Source organism: Opisthocomus hoazin, chromosome 1 (genome assembly GCF_030867145.1).
Source record: "Opisthocomus hoazin isolate bOpiHoa1 chromosome 1, bOpiHoa1.hap1, whole genome shotgun sequence".
In the NCBI taxonomy this organism is placed as follows: domain Eukaryota; kingdom Metazoa; phylum Chordata; class Aves; order Opisthocomiformes; family Opisthocomidae; genus Opisthocomus; species Opisthocomus hoazin.
The window spans coordinates 18,501,628-18,520,531 of NC_134414.1; the positions used below are offsets into that span (position 1 = coordinate 18,501,628).

Here is an 18,904-nt window from a genome sequence, read left to right on the forward strand (position 1 = left end):
AATACATCTTTGGAAAGAAGTTCTAGAGCGTGATTCTACGATTCTATGATTCTTTTCTATGATTCTAACATGGTGATTCTGAACTGATGATGGTTTCTGCTCACTGTATTAATGTTTGGTCAAAGTGCGAGACAGCAAAGAGGAAACCCGTAGAGTTTTTAACTGATTTCATTCCACATGTTACTGCAGAGCTGATCTACTGAAACTGAAGCAGAGACGAGAAATACCGTGCCTAATTGCTACAGAATAGATGCCACGTGCCAGAAACACTGCTGTACTGACAATATTCACATTTTTATTGATATTATTCTATTTTTACTGACAGAAATTCAAACAATTCACACTATTGAATTTAAAATGTACTTATACAACCCAGATTGGTTTTGTTCATTACCACATGATCGTTCACAAAGTGAATGCCAATAAGAATGAAAAACATAAATCAGGCCCATATATCCAAAAATTAAAACTCTAAAAGTTACATGAAATGTTATGAATTTTATCTGAAAAAAACTGTTCATTTGTAGTGGATTGTGAAACAGCCAATGGTAGAGTAAAAATCTGATTATGAAACGTATTGACTGTAAAAATTAAATACAAAATAGACCATAGCACTTGCACGTCTGTATCTTCTTTACTTGTATAAAAATTGGGCCCTGAGAGTATACAGAACCTTACATATGTGTTGAAATAAGTCAGTGTTATCTTGCCTGATAAAGAATTTGAAAGAAGAGCTAGGTGAAGAAAAGGTATTTTTTTTTAGGGTGAAGAAAAGGTATTTTTCCAAAATATAATGATGGAAATGGCAGGTATATGGCTTTCTAAAAGAAAATTTGCTGAAATTCCTTGGCAATTCAGATACACAGAGAGCATAGAAGAAACACAGTCAAAAGTCAGCATTACACTCCTTATTAGAATTTTTCCACTGGCTCTGAGATTGCATAAAAGGCATTTGAATAAAAGCTGACAAACACTAAGCCTCATCTGCTTACTGAAAACCCTGTTCTTCCTAGGACCTTCTTACTCAAGGGAGAAGACAACAAATGGTGACATTTCATAATAAAAATGATTAACTGTATTATGGAAATATCTAATAAAGTTTTAAGACTGAATTGTTCAAGTGAAAATGAAAGGCATTTATGATGCAATGATACATTATCCCACATAACTGCAAGACGAGATATACTGCTATTTTCATAGGTTAATGGAAATACGGATCATAGGTTCTCCGAATTTTCATTGAAACAGATTTAATTTTGACTGGTTTATTGTTCATTGTCCATGTGTCCCAGTGAATCCCAGTTGCAAGAAATCTACCTGTGTAGCGATGAACACCATTAAGATTTGCAAGGCCACACTGGTTGAACCACCATCCAGTGTTATCACTGAAGTTACTGCAGCTCTTTACAGGCTGTTCTTTAATAGTGCACATTGGTCTGCATCCATCATTATCAACATCAAATGTGCTGAAAGGCATTGAATTCTGGTTATCTTCTTTTCTATATCCTCTAAATGCATCACCTAAGTACAACAGATAAAGCAGAAGGATAAAAGAGTTATTTATGGAGAAACAGAACATTTCTTACTTGCTGCAAAGTACGTTTTCATCTGAATTTATTAGAAAAATAGATTTCTTCAAAAGCAGTTCAAAAGCACCAAGTAATGAGCTGGCAATGTGTTAAAGATGTAGGAAAGAATAAGTATAAAATACTGAGAAGTATGGAAGTTGAAATTCAGTGAAACATCTTTATATTGTTGTTGCTTTTAGTGACGCACACCAGCTATGAATGTAGAAGCTTCTGTCCTCAAAGACAGTGGAAGAAAAGATAAAAGGAACAAAAATGGTTGTTAACTTCAGATTTTTCAGTGATGTGCCCAAAGGCCCAGAGTGAGCCATGAGATAAAATGGAATACTGGTTCTGCTGTCTTAATAAAGAAAGAATGTTTCTTACACACATTTAGAGTCTAAGTATCACCTTGGAAGGAACATTCTTGCATATTAGCAAACCTGAAAAAAAAAATTACTGCTAGAAAAAAGCAGTAAGACATGGTGCAGTACTTAACACAAATCTTTTGGTATAGCTATGATATTAAAGGAGGTCTGGAACTGTAAATTAACTTATGTCTATATGTCAGCCAGTAACTACTATACACTATAGGTGTAATTTGTTCCAGTCGGATTTTTTCTCTATCCTTTGTACACCACTGTCTGGGCACTTCTGAACTAACCAAAGCAACAACATCAGGAGGATTTCCACTAGCATCATCAAATTTGGGACGAGATAGTGGACATCTAAAGAATTGAACCATTAGATAGATATAGACAAACACACACAAAATCCCTTATGTATTATATACATATTCTGTGGACTCGAACCATTAAGATTCCTTTATTTTCTTTATTCATTTTCTTTATTAAAGGAGCATTTATTCAGTTATTCTATTAAAGACCTTGAAGCAATACAATAAAATGTTCTCTTACTATGTAAGGATTGATGTTGGCATAACTAATCACAGAATCACAGAATCACAGAATAGTAGGGGTTGGAAGGGACCTCTGTGGGTCATCTAGTCCAACCCTCCTGCCGAAGCAGGGTCACCTACAGCAGGCCGCACTGTATCACTACATCATTAACCACTACATCATTAACCATTTACCCACATAAATGTTCATTATGCACCAAATGGAGAAAAACAGATTAGAAATAAACGTATTTAAAGTTATCTTAGTTAAGTATTACTCTTTTCAGTGCATTTTTTCACATTAAGAAAGGGAGCAGCTGGTTTTAAATACTTTAAAGAAGTAGGTTCTTACCAGCATTTCCTGAATAACGCCCCAAGTGGATCTTAAAAGAACATGCTTCATCCTCTATCCAAAATCCATTGTATGATGCATAGGCATGCTTGTCATTTTCCGATTCCAGATCCACATAAAGACTGAAACTAGTGGCTTTTTGATTAACTATGTGAAAAATCTTCCTTAGTCCAAGCCAAAATTCCCCTAAAACAGAAATATATAGTCAATGAACTTCTAGGAACAGAAAGAGTAAAAGAAAAAATGGATTCCTTTAGTTTTTGTACTTCCCTTCCTGAACCAAGAGTAATAAAAGTTGTCTAATGTCTTTGAAAGACTAATGAAGGTACAAAGTTCCCACTTCACTGGGAAATCCATGGAAAGAATTCCCATGTATGCATCATCTTTTTTCTCGGTGACATTTTTTTATTGTCCAAATAGTAACTTTCAAGTGTTCATCTTTGATATACCGTAGAAGACCACAAACACTGGATGTGCTAAAGATTAACTTGATTAAACAGAATTGAGCAGTGTTCCTAAGGGCAATACTGAGAAATTATAAATGTTAGCATTCTAGGAAATACAATAAAACTCAAACCCTGTTCTCGATATTTGCTGCCTCTGTAAATCACACTTTTTCCCACAAAATGTTGCTCCATATGAGCTGCGCTTTTTTGTATAGTTGAAAAGTTGTGTGCTTCCATTGCAATCCCAGATAAACTCCTGAAAAAGCAACTGGTTTTAGACTTGCTGGATGAAAGGTGGCAGTAAAAAAGTAATATCACAGTTGTGTTGGTATTACCTACTGAAATACTTCCTTTCTGTTTCCAATTTCACGTGCCCTATGGTGAAATATTACTGGTTTTTCTCTGCTTTAAGGAAATATTTTGCAAATGTGATTAAAACTAACTCAGGCTTTTTTTTTTAATCTGGAAAAGGTGGAAATATCATTTATACATGATTTCAGGAAGAAAATGTCACAACATTTCAAACACCTATTTTGAGATTGAGGATGGGCAATGGCTATAGACTCTGTTAGGGTGATAGTCATTATTGAGAAGATCACACAGTAGATTTGATGAAAAAAAACTCTTAAGTATAAGTAAGACCTTTAAGAAACAAGAAATTTACTGTCTATACTACTAAAAATCCCACACAATTTAGTGGAATGTAGCTCACATCAAGACAGCAGAAACATTCGGTCCAAAGCACTTTAGAGTATTTAAATTTAATACCAGAAAGGTCACCAAATCCATCCAGATATTCAGACCATGTTCTCTGAAATGGAATGATTCCATCAGTTCTTTTCTGAACCACAGTCCATCCACCTCCTTGAAAATCCATGTCACACAACACCTAAAAGAGACATAGATATAATTAAGCATTCTTGAAGCAGCCGTTACAAAGAAAACATTTTAATTACATAAAGGTGGACTAGTCAGAGTTTTGCTAAGCAACATACTTTTCAAATGCCTTAACAAAAAGCTCGAAGAAAACTAAAAATGAAGCTGCAGTATTTTCTTATATGTTCTTGTTGGACTGCTTGATTTGGATATTTCCTCAACCAGTAGGAACTGTTGTGGGCAAATGTTTGCTCATATCAGACATAATAAATAAGCTTTGATAAATGTTACTGTGTATTAATAATATCACGAAGTGGAAGCAACATGCAATGTCATGTATTAATCATACAAAATATTACAAATACAAGCACTAACACTGAATATACCTTTATTTCAGCAAAGCAAAACAAACACAACTTCTTACACGTTCTCCCTCACCATCATACTTTTTTCCCAGAAATACTGTGTTTGTGATGCCTGGGAAATGTAGAGCCCTTAATAGAGGTGAGGAAATGGAAAAAGTAATAGCAATAACCCAGTATATAATAATTTATGGTGGAGCAGCAAAGAACTCTGCATAAGAAGGGGTCCAAATCCAGGGAAGACCCAATCTGAACATTTAACAGCTGGCAACTGAGCAGTCCCACTGAATACACAAGATCAGCTCTCAAATTTATGAGTCTTTATGAGTCTTCACTAAAATTTGTGCCCAACAGCACGTCAAATGGCAGTGGTCCAGCTGCCCTCTGCTCTGCTATGGAGTATCACATTGTGTGCCACATTTTCTCCTCAGCCCATTTAACTTTAATTTCAATTACACACATAATTATGTTCGCTAATTTAGGCATCTTCTTGCCCTTGTCTCCCCTGTAATCCCCCTTATACAGAGAAATGTGCATTCATAGCATGGCTCTGGGAAACCAAGATCTAAATCACCCTCTGCAGGTGTCAGTCACCTCCACCCTCTACAAAAGGGCCCCTAGAGTCTTGGCTGCTCTCTAGGGATTTCAGCTAAGTGCCTAAAATTAAGCGGACTGTATCCAGGTCACTCGGAGAATTTTTCAAGTATGTCCCCAGTGCCAGAGCTTGACCAGTTCTGACAGGAATTAGAAAGTCTGGGCTTCCTAATGTAGAAAAGTGTATACTGCACATTTAGACACTGCACCACCTAAGCTGTTCAAAGTAGTTCTAGGGATACTAACACAGAATCACACAGAATCACAGAATGTTCGGGGTTGGAAGGGACCTCTGGGGGTCATCTAGCCCAACCCCCCTGCCGAAGCAGGGTCACCTACAGCAGGCTGCACAGGACCTTGTCCAGACGGGTCTTGAATACCTCCAGAGAAGGAGACTCCACAACCTCCCTGGGCAGCCTGTTCCAGGGCTCCGTCACCCTCAGAGGGAAGAAGTGCTTCCTCATGTTCAGACAGAACTTCCTGTGCTTCAGTTTGTGCCCATTGCCCCTTGTCCTGTCGCTGGGCACCACTGAAAAGAGTCTGGCCCCATCCTCCTGACACCCACCCTTAAGATATTTATAAGCATTTAGAAGGTCCCCTCGCAGTCTTCTCTTCTTCAGGCTGAACAAGCCCAGCTCCCTCAGCCTCTCCTCGTAGGAGAGATGCTCCAGTCCCCTCATCATCCTCGTAGCCCTCCGCTGGACTCTCTCCAGTAGCTCCAACAGAGGCATTTTTAAGTGTCTCCCAATGTGACTAATATCAGGAGAATTAACCTGGAAAATGCTTATAGCTATGGAGCCGTTAAGCTACTTGTGATAACAAAAGTAAGTTCAGAATATAATATTGGCTATCAGTAAAACATAACAGTAAGCAGATGCACAAGTGATGGAGTTAAGTATGAATTTTTTGTTCATGTAACAGGGAATGTACATAATGAAACATGTTTCAGGAGAGAGATTTGCAATCTTAGCCAGTTGCTAAAAGTAGAGTCTAGGTGAAAGACGGTGTGACCTTCAAACAAATTGTGGCAGTCTGAGCTTTATACGTTGCACCCCCATTGCCTGTACCAGCCAGATGTTTTTCATGAAACCAAAAACTTGTTCCTTGGCAGGAACACATCAACATCATATTCAGAACCCTTGTGAGTTCCTATTTTCCCTATGAACGACAAGAAAGCAACAGGACAGAGCTGCAATGAGATCTAATATAACCTGGGGAATCTTGGCTCTTCAAGTCAGTCAGTGCCATTGGATGCTCTGAGCAATCCTTGCAACACAAATACTGACTGATAGTGAGGGTCACGTGCATGAAAGACAATTATGGCCTTTATTCCCTGGAGAATCACATGCTTATTTCAGTCACACAAGGAGAGTGGAACTGGAATAAAAAGAAATACAGAAGACTCCAAAATGAATATGTAGATGCAAATGCCTAAAACTCATTAAAAATAACCCCATTGCCTCATCCACTGTCTTGAGATGATTGTATGCTTGGCTACTCCTCTCACTATGAGTCAGAAATACAAAGAGGAGCCCCCTTGGTCACCGCATCAATCTTCAGTCCAGTATAAATCTGTGGGAGTGCTGATAACTCTCAGAAGGAGAAGATTTGGTTCTACATGAAAGGTCATCAGCCAGTTAGATATGGCACCAGCTAAGTAAAAATATGAGACTGATACATAAAAAGCAGTCATCACTGTGTAGTTTCTTAATCCCTTATAAACTGGAAATGATGCAATTTTCCTTCTTAAAGCCTTATAGTAGTTAATCCACTATACAGCTTGTTTTGTGTCTCATATTGTGCAAGGTGTGAGGGGCACGACTGTGCCAGGTACAATGTAAATTAAATGAGCAGGAGGATGCTTCTACGGAATATTTCTTCCCTTTCCATCTTTAGTGTGTATAAGAGGTATATTCCAAACACTGTTGAGTTTGTCTGACCCACCTTAGAAATATCATTGATCTAAATTTACTCATTGAAAAATCTACCAGAAAGTGATCATGATTCAATTTTCCAGAAGTTAAATTGTTTTTAATTGCCTCATGTTTGAATACTCAGACAAAAGCCCATTTGGGACTAATTTTCTGACATGATGAGAACCTGCCACTACCACTGAAACTGGGTATTCTTAGAGTTCCTGGAATTCAGGTTTCAATTAGCCCGAGTTAAGCATCAAAATCTAGACTCACTTTTGAAAACTTCAAGTTTCAACCATGAAAACATGAGAACAGGATGAAGTTGTCTAAATAGTTTTTTTCACTTATCTGGCTTCTTTATGCAAATGATTCTAAAGACATTTTGGTTTAGTTTTAGTTACATTTGAAGGGCAGCTCATTGCTGGAAAAGTCCTCGTTGAAATAAATTGTCTCATGCTGTCTTTATATTCTGTATTTTGGTTTCTTACTGTGGTTTTCTGCCTCTTTGTATTTTTCTTATTTTGCTAGCCTGAAGAACTTCCACAACTCTTGGCTATTAGCTCCTTAGAATGCATTACAATTTCTTGTTTATGTTTTAATTTCTTGATATTTTTGTTCGTCTGTCATTTCTCTTGTACCCTTTTTATGCTTCAACACATGGAAGAATTTGCATTAAATAGTTTTCCTTAAAATAACATTCTTTATGGAACACACATATTTCGGATATTTTTCTCTGAAAACTTTTTGGCACTATCTTTCCAGTTCTGTGCACCATCTACCAGACAAGAAATGAGACACTCGTTTCATAAGTGCAGACGTTTCTTCTCATTATTTATTGTTACCTTGTGCTTTTACTCAAATTATTATGATTTTTCTTTTTGCTTCTTGTTCTCCTCAAGGAACCTTTCCACTCATATAACTGATTCGCAGATTCTGGCAGTGACTTTAAATGTGCAAAAGTGTCAAAAATACTTTTGAAGTGAGAGGAACTTTATAATTTCAGATTTATTTGCCAAAAGCTATAACAGAACTGAGAAATCACTTTTCTCACATAGATTAGTCATGGCACCTCTCAGGAAAAGTAATTTGGGTGAGGTATGAATATTTCCTCAATGGAATCCCCCTCAGTCCAGAAGAAATTCTGAAACAGATGCATGTGGTGCTGTGGTTCATCCTAGGGTGATGCAGACAGCATTTTCTTCATACCATAAATATGGTTCTTCTGTGAACACTTCTACGTGTCTTTGTCTTTCTTTTACCTAGAAGGAACTTGCAGATTTACAGATCTTTCCCCTGAGCTCACTGCATCGTATAGTGAGAATGACAGGTTTTTCTGTCAGGGGTATGCACAACCAAGTTCTTTTATTTTTTTTTTTTTTTTTTGAGATCCCAGCATACTTCTGAAGCCTTTTCATAACCAGTTTGAGCTCTTTTTTTGTAGCATTTTGTAGGGTTCCTATTGGCTAGAGATAAAGGGATTCATCCTTTCTTTGTTATATATAAAGACTATAAAGCTAGATATTAAATTGTGGTATTTATTAGCTGGCTTAAACTCCACATTTTTTCTCCAAAAACTAATGACCCCAGCATGTACTGCAAAATTAAAGGTTTGAAAGTGCCATGTCTGTCTTTCCACTATATATAACGACTTCACTACGTAGAGCAGCCTGAAATGGAATTAAACAGCCAAAACAAAGTATTCCCTGTGTTTGCATGGAGCTGAATGTCCTGAGCCTGAGGAAATTAATCCAAAACTTTTTTCTCCTAGATGAGCACTGTAACTCCAGGCAATTACAGAAAATACAGGTGATGATAAGAAGCATGACTGCTGCAGTTCATGCCGAATTTCATCCTTTTTTCTTTGTCTTAAGAATGTACATGCTACAAACTGGATATGAAAACTGAAAGTTTAGATGCCTCTCTGCCTCAAGACTGAGTTATAATGATGCTCAGACAAGAGCTAAGAACTTACTCCTCAAACTAATCTACATCTGCACCTATATTTAGATGCCTATACAATATCATGGTCCAAGTTATAGACATCAGTGGAATCACCTCTTAAGAGAAGGCAACACTATACAGTCATCCAGCAGAATAATTCAAAAAGCCACAGGTCCCATTTTAGGAGCCAAATGGATCAGTCACTTGGCTCCTCAGTTTTCCGTCTCTAAACCAGAAAAGAACAGCACTTCTCAATGTCCAAAATGTCTGCTGGAAAATACCCTGGGTTTTCCTCTTTGGTACATTTTTCACTGTATATGAAAACTGATGATGGGATCTTATGACAGAGATTAAATTTCTGTGTAGAAAATGAGAAACTCATCAAAATTATAGTAACTGCAGACACATTTGGATGATTGAATACATTTCTTATTCATCTGTTGAGAAATTGTCAAGGAAAACACTTCAAATCCATTAAATATATTCTAAGTGCATATTTTCAAGCAAATTGTTACTATCCTGAGAGATACATGTATTACCTCAAAAGGATAATTTGATCCTTCTGGATGGATAATGTACAGACCAGTTGGAGTTTTTGAAACTGAACCAACAGTATCTTTAATATCAGTGCAATCCAACCCTAGAGAACAAAGTATGTGATGAAGTTCATTAGCAAAACATGTTAAAAAAAAAATACAGCTTAAGCACAGAAATATCACTTTTCTTGGTAATGTATGAATGATTTCAAATATCATTTTCCTGTCATGCAAACTTTAATATCATGTTTTGTCATGAATTTACCTTGTAAATAAAAAAATTCTCTGAACTCCATTAAGCTCAGTTATAGAGAAAGTTGACAAATTTTCCAGACTTTATATGTTACTAGCACAGAATAAAGACTGTAAATGTTATAATTGCTTACCTTTGCTTTAATTAGTTCTTAATCAAGATACAGAAAGAAAAAGGGAACAGGTCAGGACTAAACGCAAAAAATACTTACCATGAGATTGAACTGCTTTGTAAGGAAGTGGATCCAAATGCTTTCTCAAAACTTCTGCATTCAAAAGAAGAAAGTGGATCCAAATGCTTTCTCAAAACTTCTGCATTCAAAAGAAGAAGTCTGTTCATGAGTTCATTTACCTGCAAATTCAAATAAAAGATCTTTAATTAGGTTGCAGTGAGGAATTTTACATTCTGAAGATGTTCTTTATGACTCCTAGTAAATATAATTGCAGTTTATTTTTGTGATGTGATAGTGATTCGTACCTTCATTAGGTGAATTGATCTGATTTTTTAGTTTTTTCATCCAAAATAATTTTTTAGCCACAATTCCGGTCAATTCAGAAAAAGTCCTTCAGTTTTATTAAAGCTTGTTATATGTACTAACTGATGCACAGTGTTTGTAAACTCTCAGAGTTAATGATAATATAATATGTCATCTGCACAAATACAGCAGGAGTGGAGATAGCAACCAGCGTGGAGTAACAGTCCTCCAATTACCGTACTGCCTTGTATACCACGAAGTTGTGGACCAGGTGGTGCTTATCACTCCTCACAGAAATGGAACTCGCACCCTACCCGAGGTACAAGGGGTGGTGACAGAGACTCTAATTCTACTGTTTTAATGACAATATAAATGCTTAATTTTCCTCACTTAGACAATACCTGTAGTGATAAATAATAAATAAAAATCTTTATGATAAAGTACCTGATTAGAAAGGTAATCCAAAGAAGACTGTTGATCATCCATCATGTTTCTTACCAGTTTTTTTGTACTTCTGGCATATTCAACAAGAGAGTTCTGCAAATTTCCTTTAAAAGAAATATGTTCATCCACTCTGTTATCATAAATCTAGAAATACTCTTGACTGAATGACCACACAATTATTTATGACATCTAAGTGACTATTGAAGGTGTTTAACCTTAGGGTACCTAAAAGTGAAACCAAAGTAGTACAGAGACCACAGATTAAAGCCAAAGATGCTAAAAACATCAGCCTCGCTGGTTGCAGTGAAGACATCTTAAGAAGTGATGGCTCTTCTCTAAGATATGAAGAAGAATTTCATCTTATCCTTGGGCAACTTCGATGACCAGTTAATGGATATCATAGAAATGCAAACGCAAATGGTAAAAGACAGATATATAAGGTTTCCTGTCATCCTACATTTACTCATTCACTCTGCTACACCTGTTTTTTGCCCTGATGCTAAAATTTTTTTTTTAAAAGTAAGCCTGTCAGGTAATTAATAATACATATTAAAAAATCGTATGGGAAAGACAAGAATTTTGACAATTTTTTTCTGAGCCTGATTACATCATTTGCTGTGTAGTTTGTCAAGGCAGTGAAGAGAGAAAGTCCTGCATAAGTATCTATAAAATTCAAGGTGAAGTACAGATTTTCTCCCATTTTAACTAACTAACTAACTAACTAACTAATAACTGCCACTTAGCTCCCCCACACCTAACTATGATGCTTAAATGAGGGACAGACACCCTACTCTTCCTCTCTAAGGGAGAGCTACTGACGTTCAGAGTGGAAGACAGATCTAGGTGGGCTGAGCTGCTGCCTGGATTTGCCCATCTTCACCAGTGACTATAAAGAGAGACTAGCATGATTGTACTTTAATTCTGTCACACCAGCTGCACCCCAAAAACACATCACCCCAAATTTTCTGAACAATACTCAACCTGGGCAGCAGGGTCAAAGGCTGTCACAGGTGCTCAGGAAGATTAAAAAATGAATTAGCGCAGCATAGCGTAGCATAGCAGAGGATTGCATAGCACGGCATTGCATAGCTTGTCACTGATAGTATTCTTCAGGAATACATACTGCACATGTAATGTTTTTCCCCTCGTAAAATTTTAGCTTGAACATCACATGGTACAAGGCATTGTTCTTTTTGTTTTGAAATATCTGCAGATTTATTTTTCTCTTCTGCCTTGAGTGGTTCCTCCACAGCTCCAACACTCCTTGTGCCCTGTTGTACCAAACAATGGGGGGGAAATAAATTGATCATAAAACATATAAAATAGCTCAGTCTGCCAAAATGAAGTAGATTACTCCATGGGTTTTCCTTTGAAACCTGTTTTTTTAAAGCTTTATTAAGTAATAATTGACAGAGCTGAGACCAAGGCCTGTTAGGTATCTTCTGCTTAGCCAGATCTCATATGAGAAAGAGAGTGTCAGACAGAAAGAATAACCTCCATAAATTTAAAAAATATCTCCAACGTTTCTGGTAAAGTATTCTGCCTGTGAGCACTGTGAACTGGAGGCAAGAACTTGCAAAATCCCGTATTTAAGAAGCTCACATTTTAGGAATCACCACACCCAACAGACATCTCAAATGCTAACAAAGTTATTTTCACTGGAAAGGAGCAGGCTTTGGGATTTAACACATATTAGCAAAACACTTTCACTCTTGAAAGTCCCTAAATTAATTACTTAGACTCTGATCATGGAAATATTTGCACAAGTAATTAATCTACGCACACGAGCAGTCCCAAGCAGACCTGCAGACAAAACTCTGTATTAAAAAAATATGTCAAATGCTCTTATAGGGGAAAGAATACAGGGACGCTATTCACAAGCACCCAATTATCTGAAATAGTAATAATAAAAGCATTATTAAAAGTAATTAAACCTATTAATGTTCTTTTAAAATAGTATTTTCATATTAATATTTTTTCTTCCATGGTGCCATGTGACATAAAATAAGGGAATGCCTATGACTCATCACTTAAAGAAATGCTAAAAGTAATTCCTGAAATATGTGTCATTGTCAAAAGACTAAGAAACATATTTTCATTTCAGTCTTCGTTTCTTGATTCCATAATCTCAGCAAAGCATTGCAGTATGTTCATATACTGCATTTTCAAATGTAAATAGGATCTTCAAATGTAAATAGGATCCTCAGAAACATAAATATTCTAATAAAAAAGAAAACTTCTTTAGACTTGAATATATCTTCAACATAATTGTACTCCTTTCCTGCTTCAGGTTTCTCCTTCTGGTATTGGCACTACACTGGCAAAACAATGAAAATTTTTTTTCCTGATTTTTGCTTTTAAAAAGTGAAAGTCAAAATTACATAAAACTGTTAACAAGGAGATTTTACAAAAAAAAAAAAAGGGTTCTGAATTATTAATGTAATTGCATTTTGTGTCTGGAGATAAATGCTAGAGAACTAAAATAATATGTTTCTTTAATTTTGAAGTAAGCATGAAATAAAGGAAGAAATATTCTGTAAGAGTTATAAATAGAACACTTGAAACTACAGTTTGCTCCAGGGCTTTATCACAGCTACTCACCAGATGTTCAATTAAACGCTGTCAAGCAAATATTTGTAATCAATATTTATTTTTAACAAAAGCCAACATGAAACAGGCAATTAAATCTGACCTCAGCAATTCAAGCAAAAACTGTGACTCTGCCAAAACCAACAGTTACTCTGCATTTACAGTCATGTAGATGAGATTAAAAATAAGGCCTAACAACTGAGCTGTGATGAAGGACATTAAGACAAAATTGTTCTAATATACTGAATTCCTATCCTTTCAATGTAGTATCTTTTCTCTAGCTGAAAATACCTGATTCTTCTGTATTTTTGTATCTATCCTGAATAAAGCAATCTACATTTTAAAAACTTCTGCCACTTTTCTGAGAAATCAGTTACATTCATTACCTTATCTAAGCAAAGTAATTGAAAATCTTACCTTCGATGAACAAGGCTTGACATTACTTATGACAGTCTCTCCTAAACTGAACCAAAAAATATTCAGACAAATCAGTGAAGTTACCCTAAAGCAGATCATCTTTTACTTGAAGAAATGCTAACGTTTTGACGGGTTTCAAATTTCTGTGGAAAGGATTGTACACGACAAAGTCCTGAGCTAACTATTTGGGAATGTCTGCAGCGCAAAGAGCAGCCAGCACATCACTCCTGTAATGCCTGGATTTAATAAACCACGTTTCAATTGCAGAGCAGATTTTATATCATACTGCTTGTATCCTGAGAGCAATTACTGCTTATCACCTCTGCATGACACATCAAACGTGTACATTTGCAGTGTGATAAAACTGCAGCAGATTTTCTTATATGCTATTTTTGACCATTAGTATATATCTGGTATGGACTAGTCTGAGCTACTTGAAAGAAAAACTAGTATTAATCGAGGTTTTTGTCTTTTTACAAAGGTTTTTATCATTAAAATGAGGGCATTGATATCGGTGTGGTGGTAGTACACTAGAACTGGCTGTGGAGGCAATTTTAGAGTATGTATGTCCTAAAAGCAAATTCTAAATAGAAAACTGGAAAATTTTAAAATAATGCTTTGTGTTACACTGAAAATTGTTTACCGGGAGGACAACAGCAGTCTGTTTGTCTCACTGGTGGCCCATCCTTAGGAACAGAAGTATTGGGAGTGGGATAATCATGCCAATACAATGATTTTTACCCCTAAAAAATAGCAAAGTACAAGAGAATGTCCTGAAAAATAAGATTAAATGTAGTCCACAGAAACTAAATTAAAGCTATATAGCAGGCACTTACAGTGTTCATACACTCAGATCCACTATTTTTGTATCTTAAAAACTGTATCTGACATTTTATCCAAAAAGCAAATTATTTGGAAAGTTTATTTTGAAAGTTCATAAAGGTCCAGCAGATTTTCAACTCCTCATGCACATTAGAGAATTCAGACTGTTTGTGATCTGGCTGCATAAATAAAACCTGAGCTTCTAACGTACCACTGGGAGATAAGACTGTCTCAGGGATTGTCAGAATACGCTGTTCATCGTCACCTTACACTGGCACAGCCAATGTTCCAGATGTGTCTCAGTACTGTGGCTCATCTCCATCCCTATCTGAAGCTGGAATACACTGGAAACAGCTTTTGCCAGAAGGAGATTTGAAAGCAGTTGGGAGAGCGGGGTTAATACAGTTTTTAATCCAGATTTTAATCCATTTTTTTTTTAATCCAATGTTTTCTTTCAACATTAATAGCTAATGGGCACTGAGAACCTGTACCTGGGCTCCTCCTGAGAGGAGCACATTCAACTGCTCGTGATAATTTTAACAACATTGCTTCTTCAATAATCTCTCAAAATAAGGTTTTTATTTGTTCTATTTGTTACTGCATGGCATGTTATAGTTCTCCAAGATAAGAGTTACTAGAATTTAACTGTGCATTAGTTGATGCTCTCTTTAGAATATGCAGGTTGTGATCCATCGCACAGTCTCAGGGAGGTACAAAGGTGGAAAAGATTTTCATAGCTATCCATATATGACAATAAGGGGAAAAGAACAGTTTTTATTCCTCTTCCTATGCACGGAAATAGGAAGACGACCCAAATTTCAGGAAGGAATGGTTAAAATGGTCAGAACCTTGGCTGAACTCCTTCTCCCGTGCAGTCGCCTACACAGTTAAACTGAAGCTTGGAGGAAAGCTAAAGGGCATTAGCAGATTAATTCCAACTGGAACAAGAAAAGAAAACTGTGTTTCTGCGTCAGCATAGCTATGCTCCAGCCTTCAAAAGAGATTTGTAATAAATTCAGAATCTACCCAGCAAATATTTAAGAGCTGGTGTTTATCCTTCGCTGGAGTATCAGTCTCTGTCCCACAGTAAAATTTATGAGACTTGCTTCAAACCAGCTGCCAGAGTGAGACCTTCCACTTTGTAACCACTTGATATCAGGCTGCTTACTGTCCCAGAATCATCATCCAGTTCTGAAATGCACGGTCCTCGGCTAGGGCCTTCTCTTCCCACAGTCTGGAAGATGTGAGGAGTTATCTAGTAACCCTGAAGGAGGGCTATGGAGAAGTAAGAAAAAGGAAAAGGCAAAAAAGGGAAAGACAGAAAGATACATAAAAACTAGTCTTAATTCTAAATTTCAGAAGGCATCTACAGTGAAGCTGTGAGATGCGCTGGATAAGATGAAAATCTGCAGTAAGTCTAAAGCAGCTCAAATTCTGCCAGTGTGAGTTGACCATGGACTTGAATCTTCCTGGGTGCGACATGGGCTCGGATTCTGCAGTGGTTTCCCAGCTCTGCTTCAGCCCTGCCTGGGTGACTCAGTTCTCCATACTCATAAAGCCTGCCACTGCAACCGAAACGAAATGCTGCGTTTCATCAGGCAAACTGGGATTTTAAACGTGAACGTGGGTTGAAAAGTGCATGGTAGTTAAGTGGCAACCAGTCTTCTGCCTGCAACACAGAAGAGTTCAGACTGGGCAAAGAGGTGGCAACTTTGGGGCTGGTATTCTGAACTGGAGGTGAAAGACTTCCATTTTCGGGTCATCTTCTCAACTGTGGTAACTGGGATATCATAAATATTCTGCACATTCGGCAACCTGAGCATCAGTGGTCTTGACCATAAAATGGTAATAGTAACACCTACTTGACAAGCTGTGCTACCAGTGGGGGGGGGAAGTCTGTGAAGAAAAGTATTTCACAAATGCCGAGTGCTATTTTTACCCTCCCGGTCAAAGACATAGACCAGCTGCACACTGAAAAAGAGAAGAATTGGTTTAAGCTCAAATGCAACAGCCAAGAAATGTCTCGCCAGGAAACCACCAAGGCATTTAGCTTCTTGCCGACAGCTCATCCCAGGCATGGCAGTACCCCAGGACAACACACCCTGCGTCGCCTGAAAAAAAACTGAAGCTTTGCAGTCTTAAGAACAATTTTTTAAAAAAATTTGTGTAAATTTATTCACTTTATGTATTTTTTATATTCTTCTATAAAATTTTATAAATTTTACGTATCTTTTTCTTTTTTTGTATTTTGATTTCTGCAGCCTGGGGTTAAAAAAAAAAAAAGGTTTATCCTGTTAACTCCCTGTCTTCACGGCCAACAGCTCTAACAGACACCCGCAGGGAGCTCTGCAAACCACGAGCAGCAGGCAGGCTCAGGGAGCTGTCTCTTTTGCCCTGCGAAACTAATGATAAACGTTATCTGTTCCGATTCACTGGGGGGGTTTTGTTTGTTTTTTTTTTAATGGTATCCTGTTATTTATAAAAGCGCGGAGAGGATGGAAAGCCCGGTGAGAGCCACGCAACGTGCCCCAGGAGCGGGGTCCCTCAGGAGGCGGCCAGACACGGCGGGGGCCCGGCGGCGGAGCGAGGTGTCCGCGCCCGGCTTCCAGCCAGCGCCCCGGACCGCCGGGGACCGCCGGGGACCGCCGGGGACCGCCGGGGACCGCCGGGGACCGCCGGGGACCGCCGGGGCCCGGCCGCCGGCGGGAGCGCTCGCTGCCGGGCCCCGCCCGCCCTGCCCCTCGCTTCGGGTTTGAAGCCTGGTAAAGGCAGCGCCAGCCAATCCGCCGCCGCCGCCATCCCCTCAGCCGCTATCCCGCCCTCCCCTCAGCCGCTCCCCCACCGCCGTCTCAGCCGTTCCCCCGCCCTCCCCTCAGCCGCTCCCCCACCGCCGTCTCAGCCGTTCCCCCGCCCTCCCCTCAGCCACTGCCCCGCCTCCCCCTCAGCCGCTCCCCGACCTCCCCTCAGCCGCTGCCCCGCCCTCCCCTCAGTCGTTCCCCGCCCCGTTGCGAAGGAAGCGGCGTCCCCGGTTGCTACGCGGACGGCGGCGCGGCCGAACACGCCCGAGGAGCGGGCTCCCGCGGCTCGCTGCGGTGCGGGACGGCGGGCCCGGGGCGGTGAATGGAGCCCATCGGGAACGTCCCCCCCGGCGGCCCCCGGGACTGTGCGGGAGCGCGGCGGCCCGCTGCTGTGTATCCTTCGCGCATCGCCCTCCGCGGGGTGCGGCGGCGGCGAGGGCCCGGGGCGGGCCGCCGGGGCGGGCGGAGGAGCGGGCCGTGAGGGCGGGCCTGCCTAGGAGCAGCCTCCCGGCGGAGGGGCCCCGCGAAGGCGGGCAGTGGGCCGAGGGGCCCGTGTGGGGCGGCGGTGGGCACCCCACCCGCGGTCGGGGATCGCCTCAGGGGTGGCTGGGGACAAAGTTGGTACGCTGGGGCTTTAAGCTGCTGTAGGAAGGTTGGGTTCTCAGGCAAATTCGGAGTTTTCTTCTTTTCCCTCTTCTAAGATGCACTGCCACTGGGAAGTGTATTTTCCCTCCTAACTTCGGGATCCTTGTTTTTGTGAATGTAAGTACTAAGAAATACTGACACAAGTTGTAAGCTCTGCCCGTACAGTGCCACTCCAGTCAGTACTGACAGGAGGCAGGACTGGCCTTGCTCTGTGGAGAGCTCTTATCCAGTGAGATTAATGAATTTCAGGGTCAACAAATAGCCCTTTAGACTGGGGGGGGACTGACTATTCAAACATTTTCCCTGTGATAAGTGTATCCATATGTTACAGATTTAGATAATAGCAGAAAGATGTGTCTTCAAACAGACATAATAACAGCAAGATTTTTCATTTGCTGATACCGTGAAAGATGAGCGGAAAGCCTCTGTCAAAATCATGGTAAACAGTAAAATACAATTACATTTTTTTGGGGGGTAAACATAAACTTAGGTATGACCATAATATATGTTTGTGGGACCAGCTGTTGTGTACTTAGTCAAAAGGTGTATCAGCATTTTGTGTCTCATGGATAAAGTTTGCCCTTTCCTAAAAGATATGTGAAGTCAATCACATGGGCTTTTAATCTTTTAATGAGCTGTTTAATGCAGTTTCCATTGTCCTTAACACAATGCTAGGGACAGAGCTTTACCGTTTCATTTTGAACAGGATTTAGAAGAAGAACGTCGGGCATTGAAAGAAGATCAAAAAATATGTCGGAGTAGGGCACAGAGATATTTGATAGAGACAAACAGAAGAAGAAGGTAAGTAACTAGGGTTCCTTTGGTACGAGATAGTAAAAAAAAAAAAAGTGAATCAAAACCTTGAAACGGCTCAATATATTTCTACTCTTTGCACGTTTACATTGTTAAATAGCCTCACTGCTTTGTTCTAGAGGAATCTGGGCTGATAAATTTCACCGATGCAGTTTCTCGCTA

At 39.2% G+C, this 18,904-nt stretch overlaps 2 protein-coding genes across 2 annotated transcripts in view; one reads left to right on the forward strand and one right to left on the reverse strand.

Annotated features, from left to right (window-relative positions):
* Positions 1 to 1,201: 1,201 nt before the first annotated feature.
* On the reverse strand, positions 1,202 to 13,763 carry ANGPTL5 (angiopoietin like 5). Its single transcript, XM_075426541.1, has 9 exons — positions 13,665 to 13,763; positions 11,782 to 11,929; positions 10,659 to 10,762; positions 10,038 to 10,090; positions 9,951 to 9,994; positions 9,490 to 9,590; positions 4,030 to 4,150; positions 2,816 to 3,001; positions 1,202 to 1,521 (listed from the first exon to the last, which is right to left on the reverse strand). Exons 1-9 carry the CDS (start codon positions 13,761 to 13,763, stop codon positions 1,202 to 1,204), a joined length of 1,176 nt encoding a protein of 391 aa, XP_075282656.1.
* Positions 13,764 to 17,606: 3,843 nt separating this feature from the next.
* CEP126 (centrosomal protein 126) overlaps positions 17,607 to 18,904 on the forward strand; it is a 43,793-nt gene continuing 42,495 nt past the window's right edge. The window contains exons 1-2 of the mRNA XM_075428174.1: positions 17,607 to 17,677; positions 18,605 to 18,730. Of these exons, the coding sequence (XP_075284289.1) occupies positions 17,607 to 17,677; positions 18,605 to 18,730 (197 nt within the window). The remainder of the gene's footprint in view (positions 17,678 to 18,604; positions 18,731 to 18,904) is intronic.

Bases quoted from the DNA above. Each gene is read 5' to 3' on its own strand.
- ANGPTL5 (XM_075426541.1), bottom strand. From the start codon at position 13,763: ATGATCTGCTTTAGGGTAACTTCACTGATTTGTCTGAATATTTTTTGG. The intron at 9,995-10,037 runs GCATTTGGATCC...AGAAGTTTTGAG, and splicing joins AATGCAGAAGTTTTGAGAAA to AAAGCATTTGGATCCACTTC. The intron at 1,522-2,815 runs GTAAGAACCTAC...TGTTGTACTTAG, and splicing joins GCGTTATTCAGGAAATGCTG to GTGATGCATTTAGAGGATAT.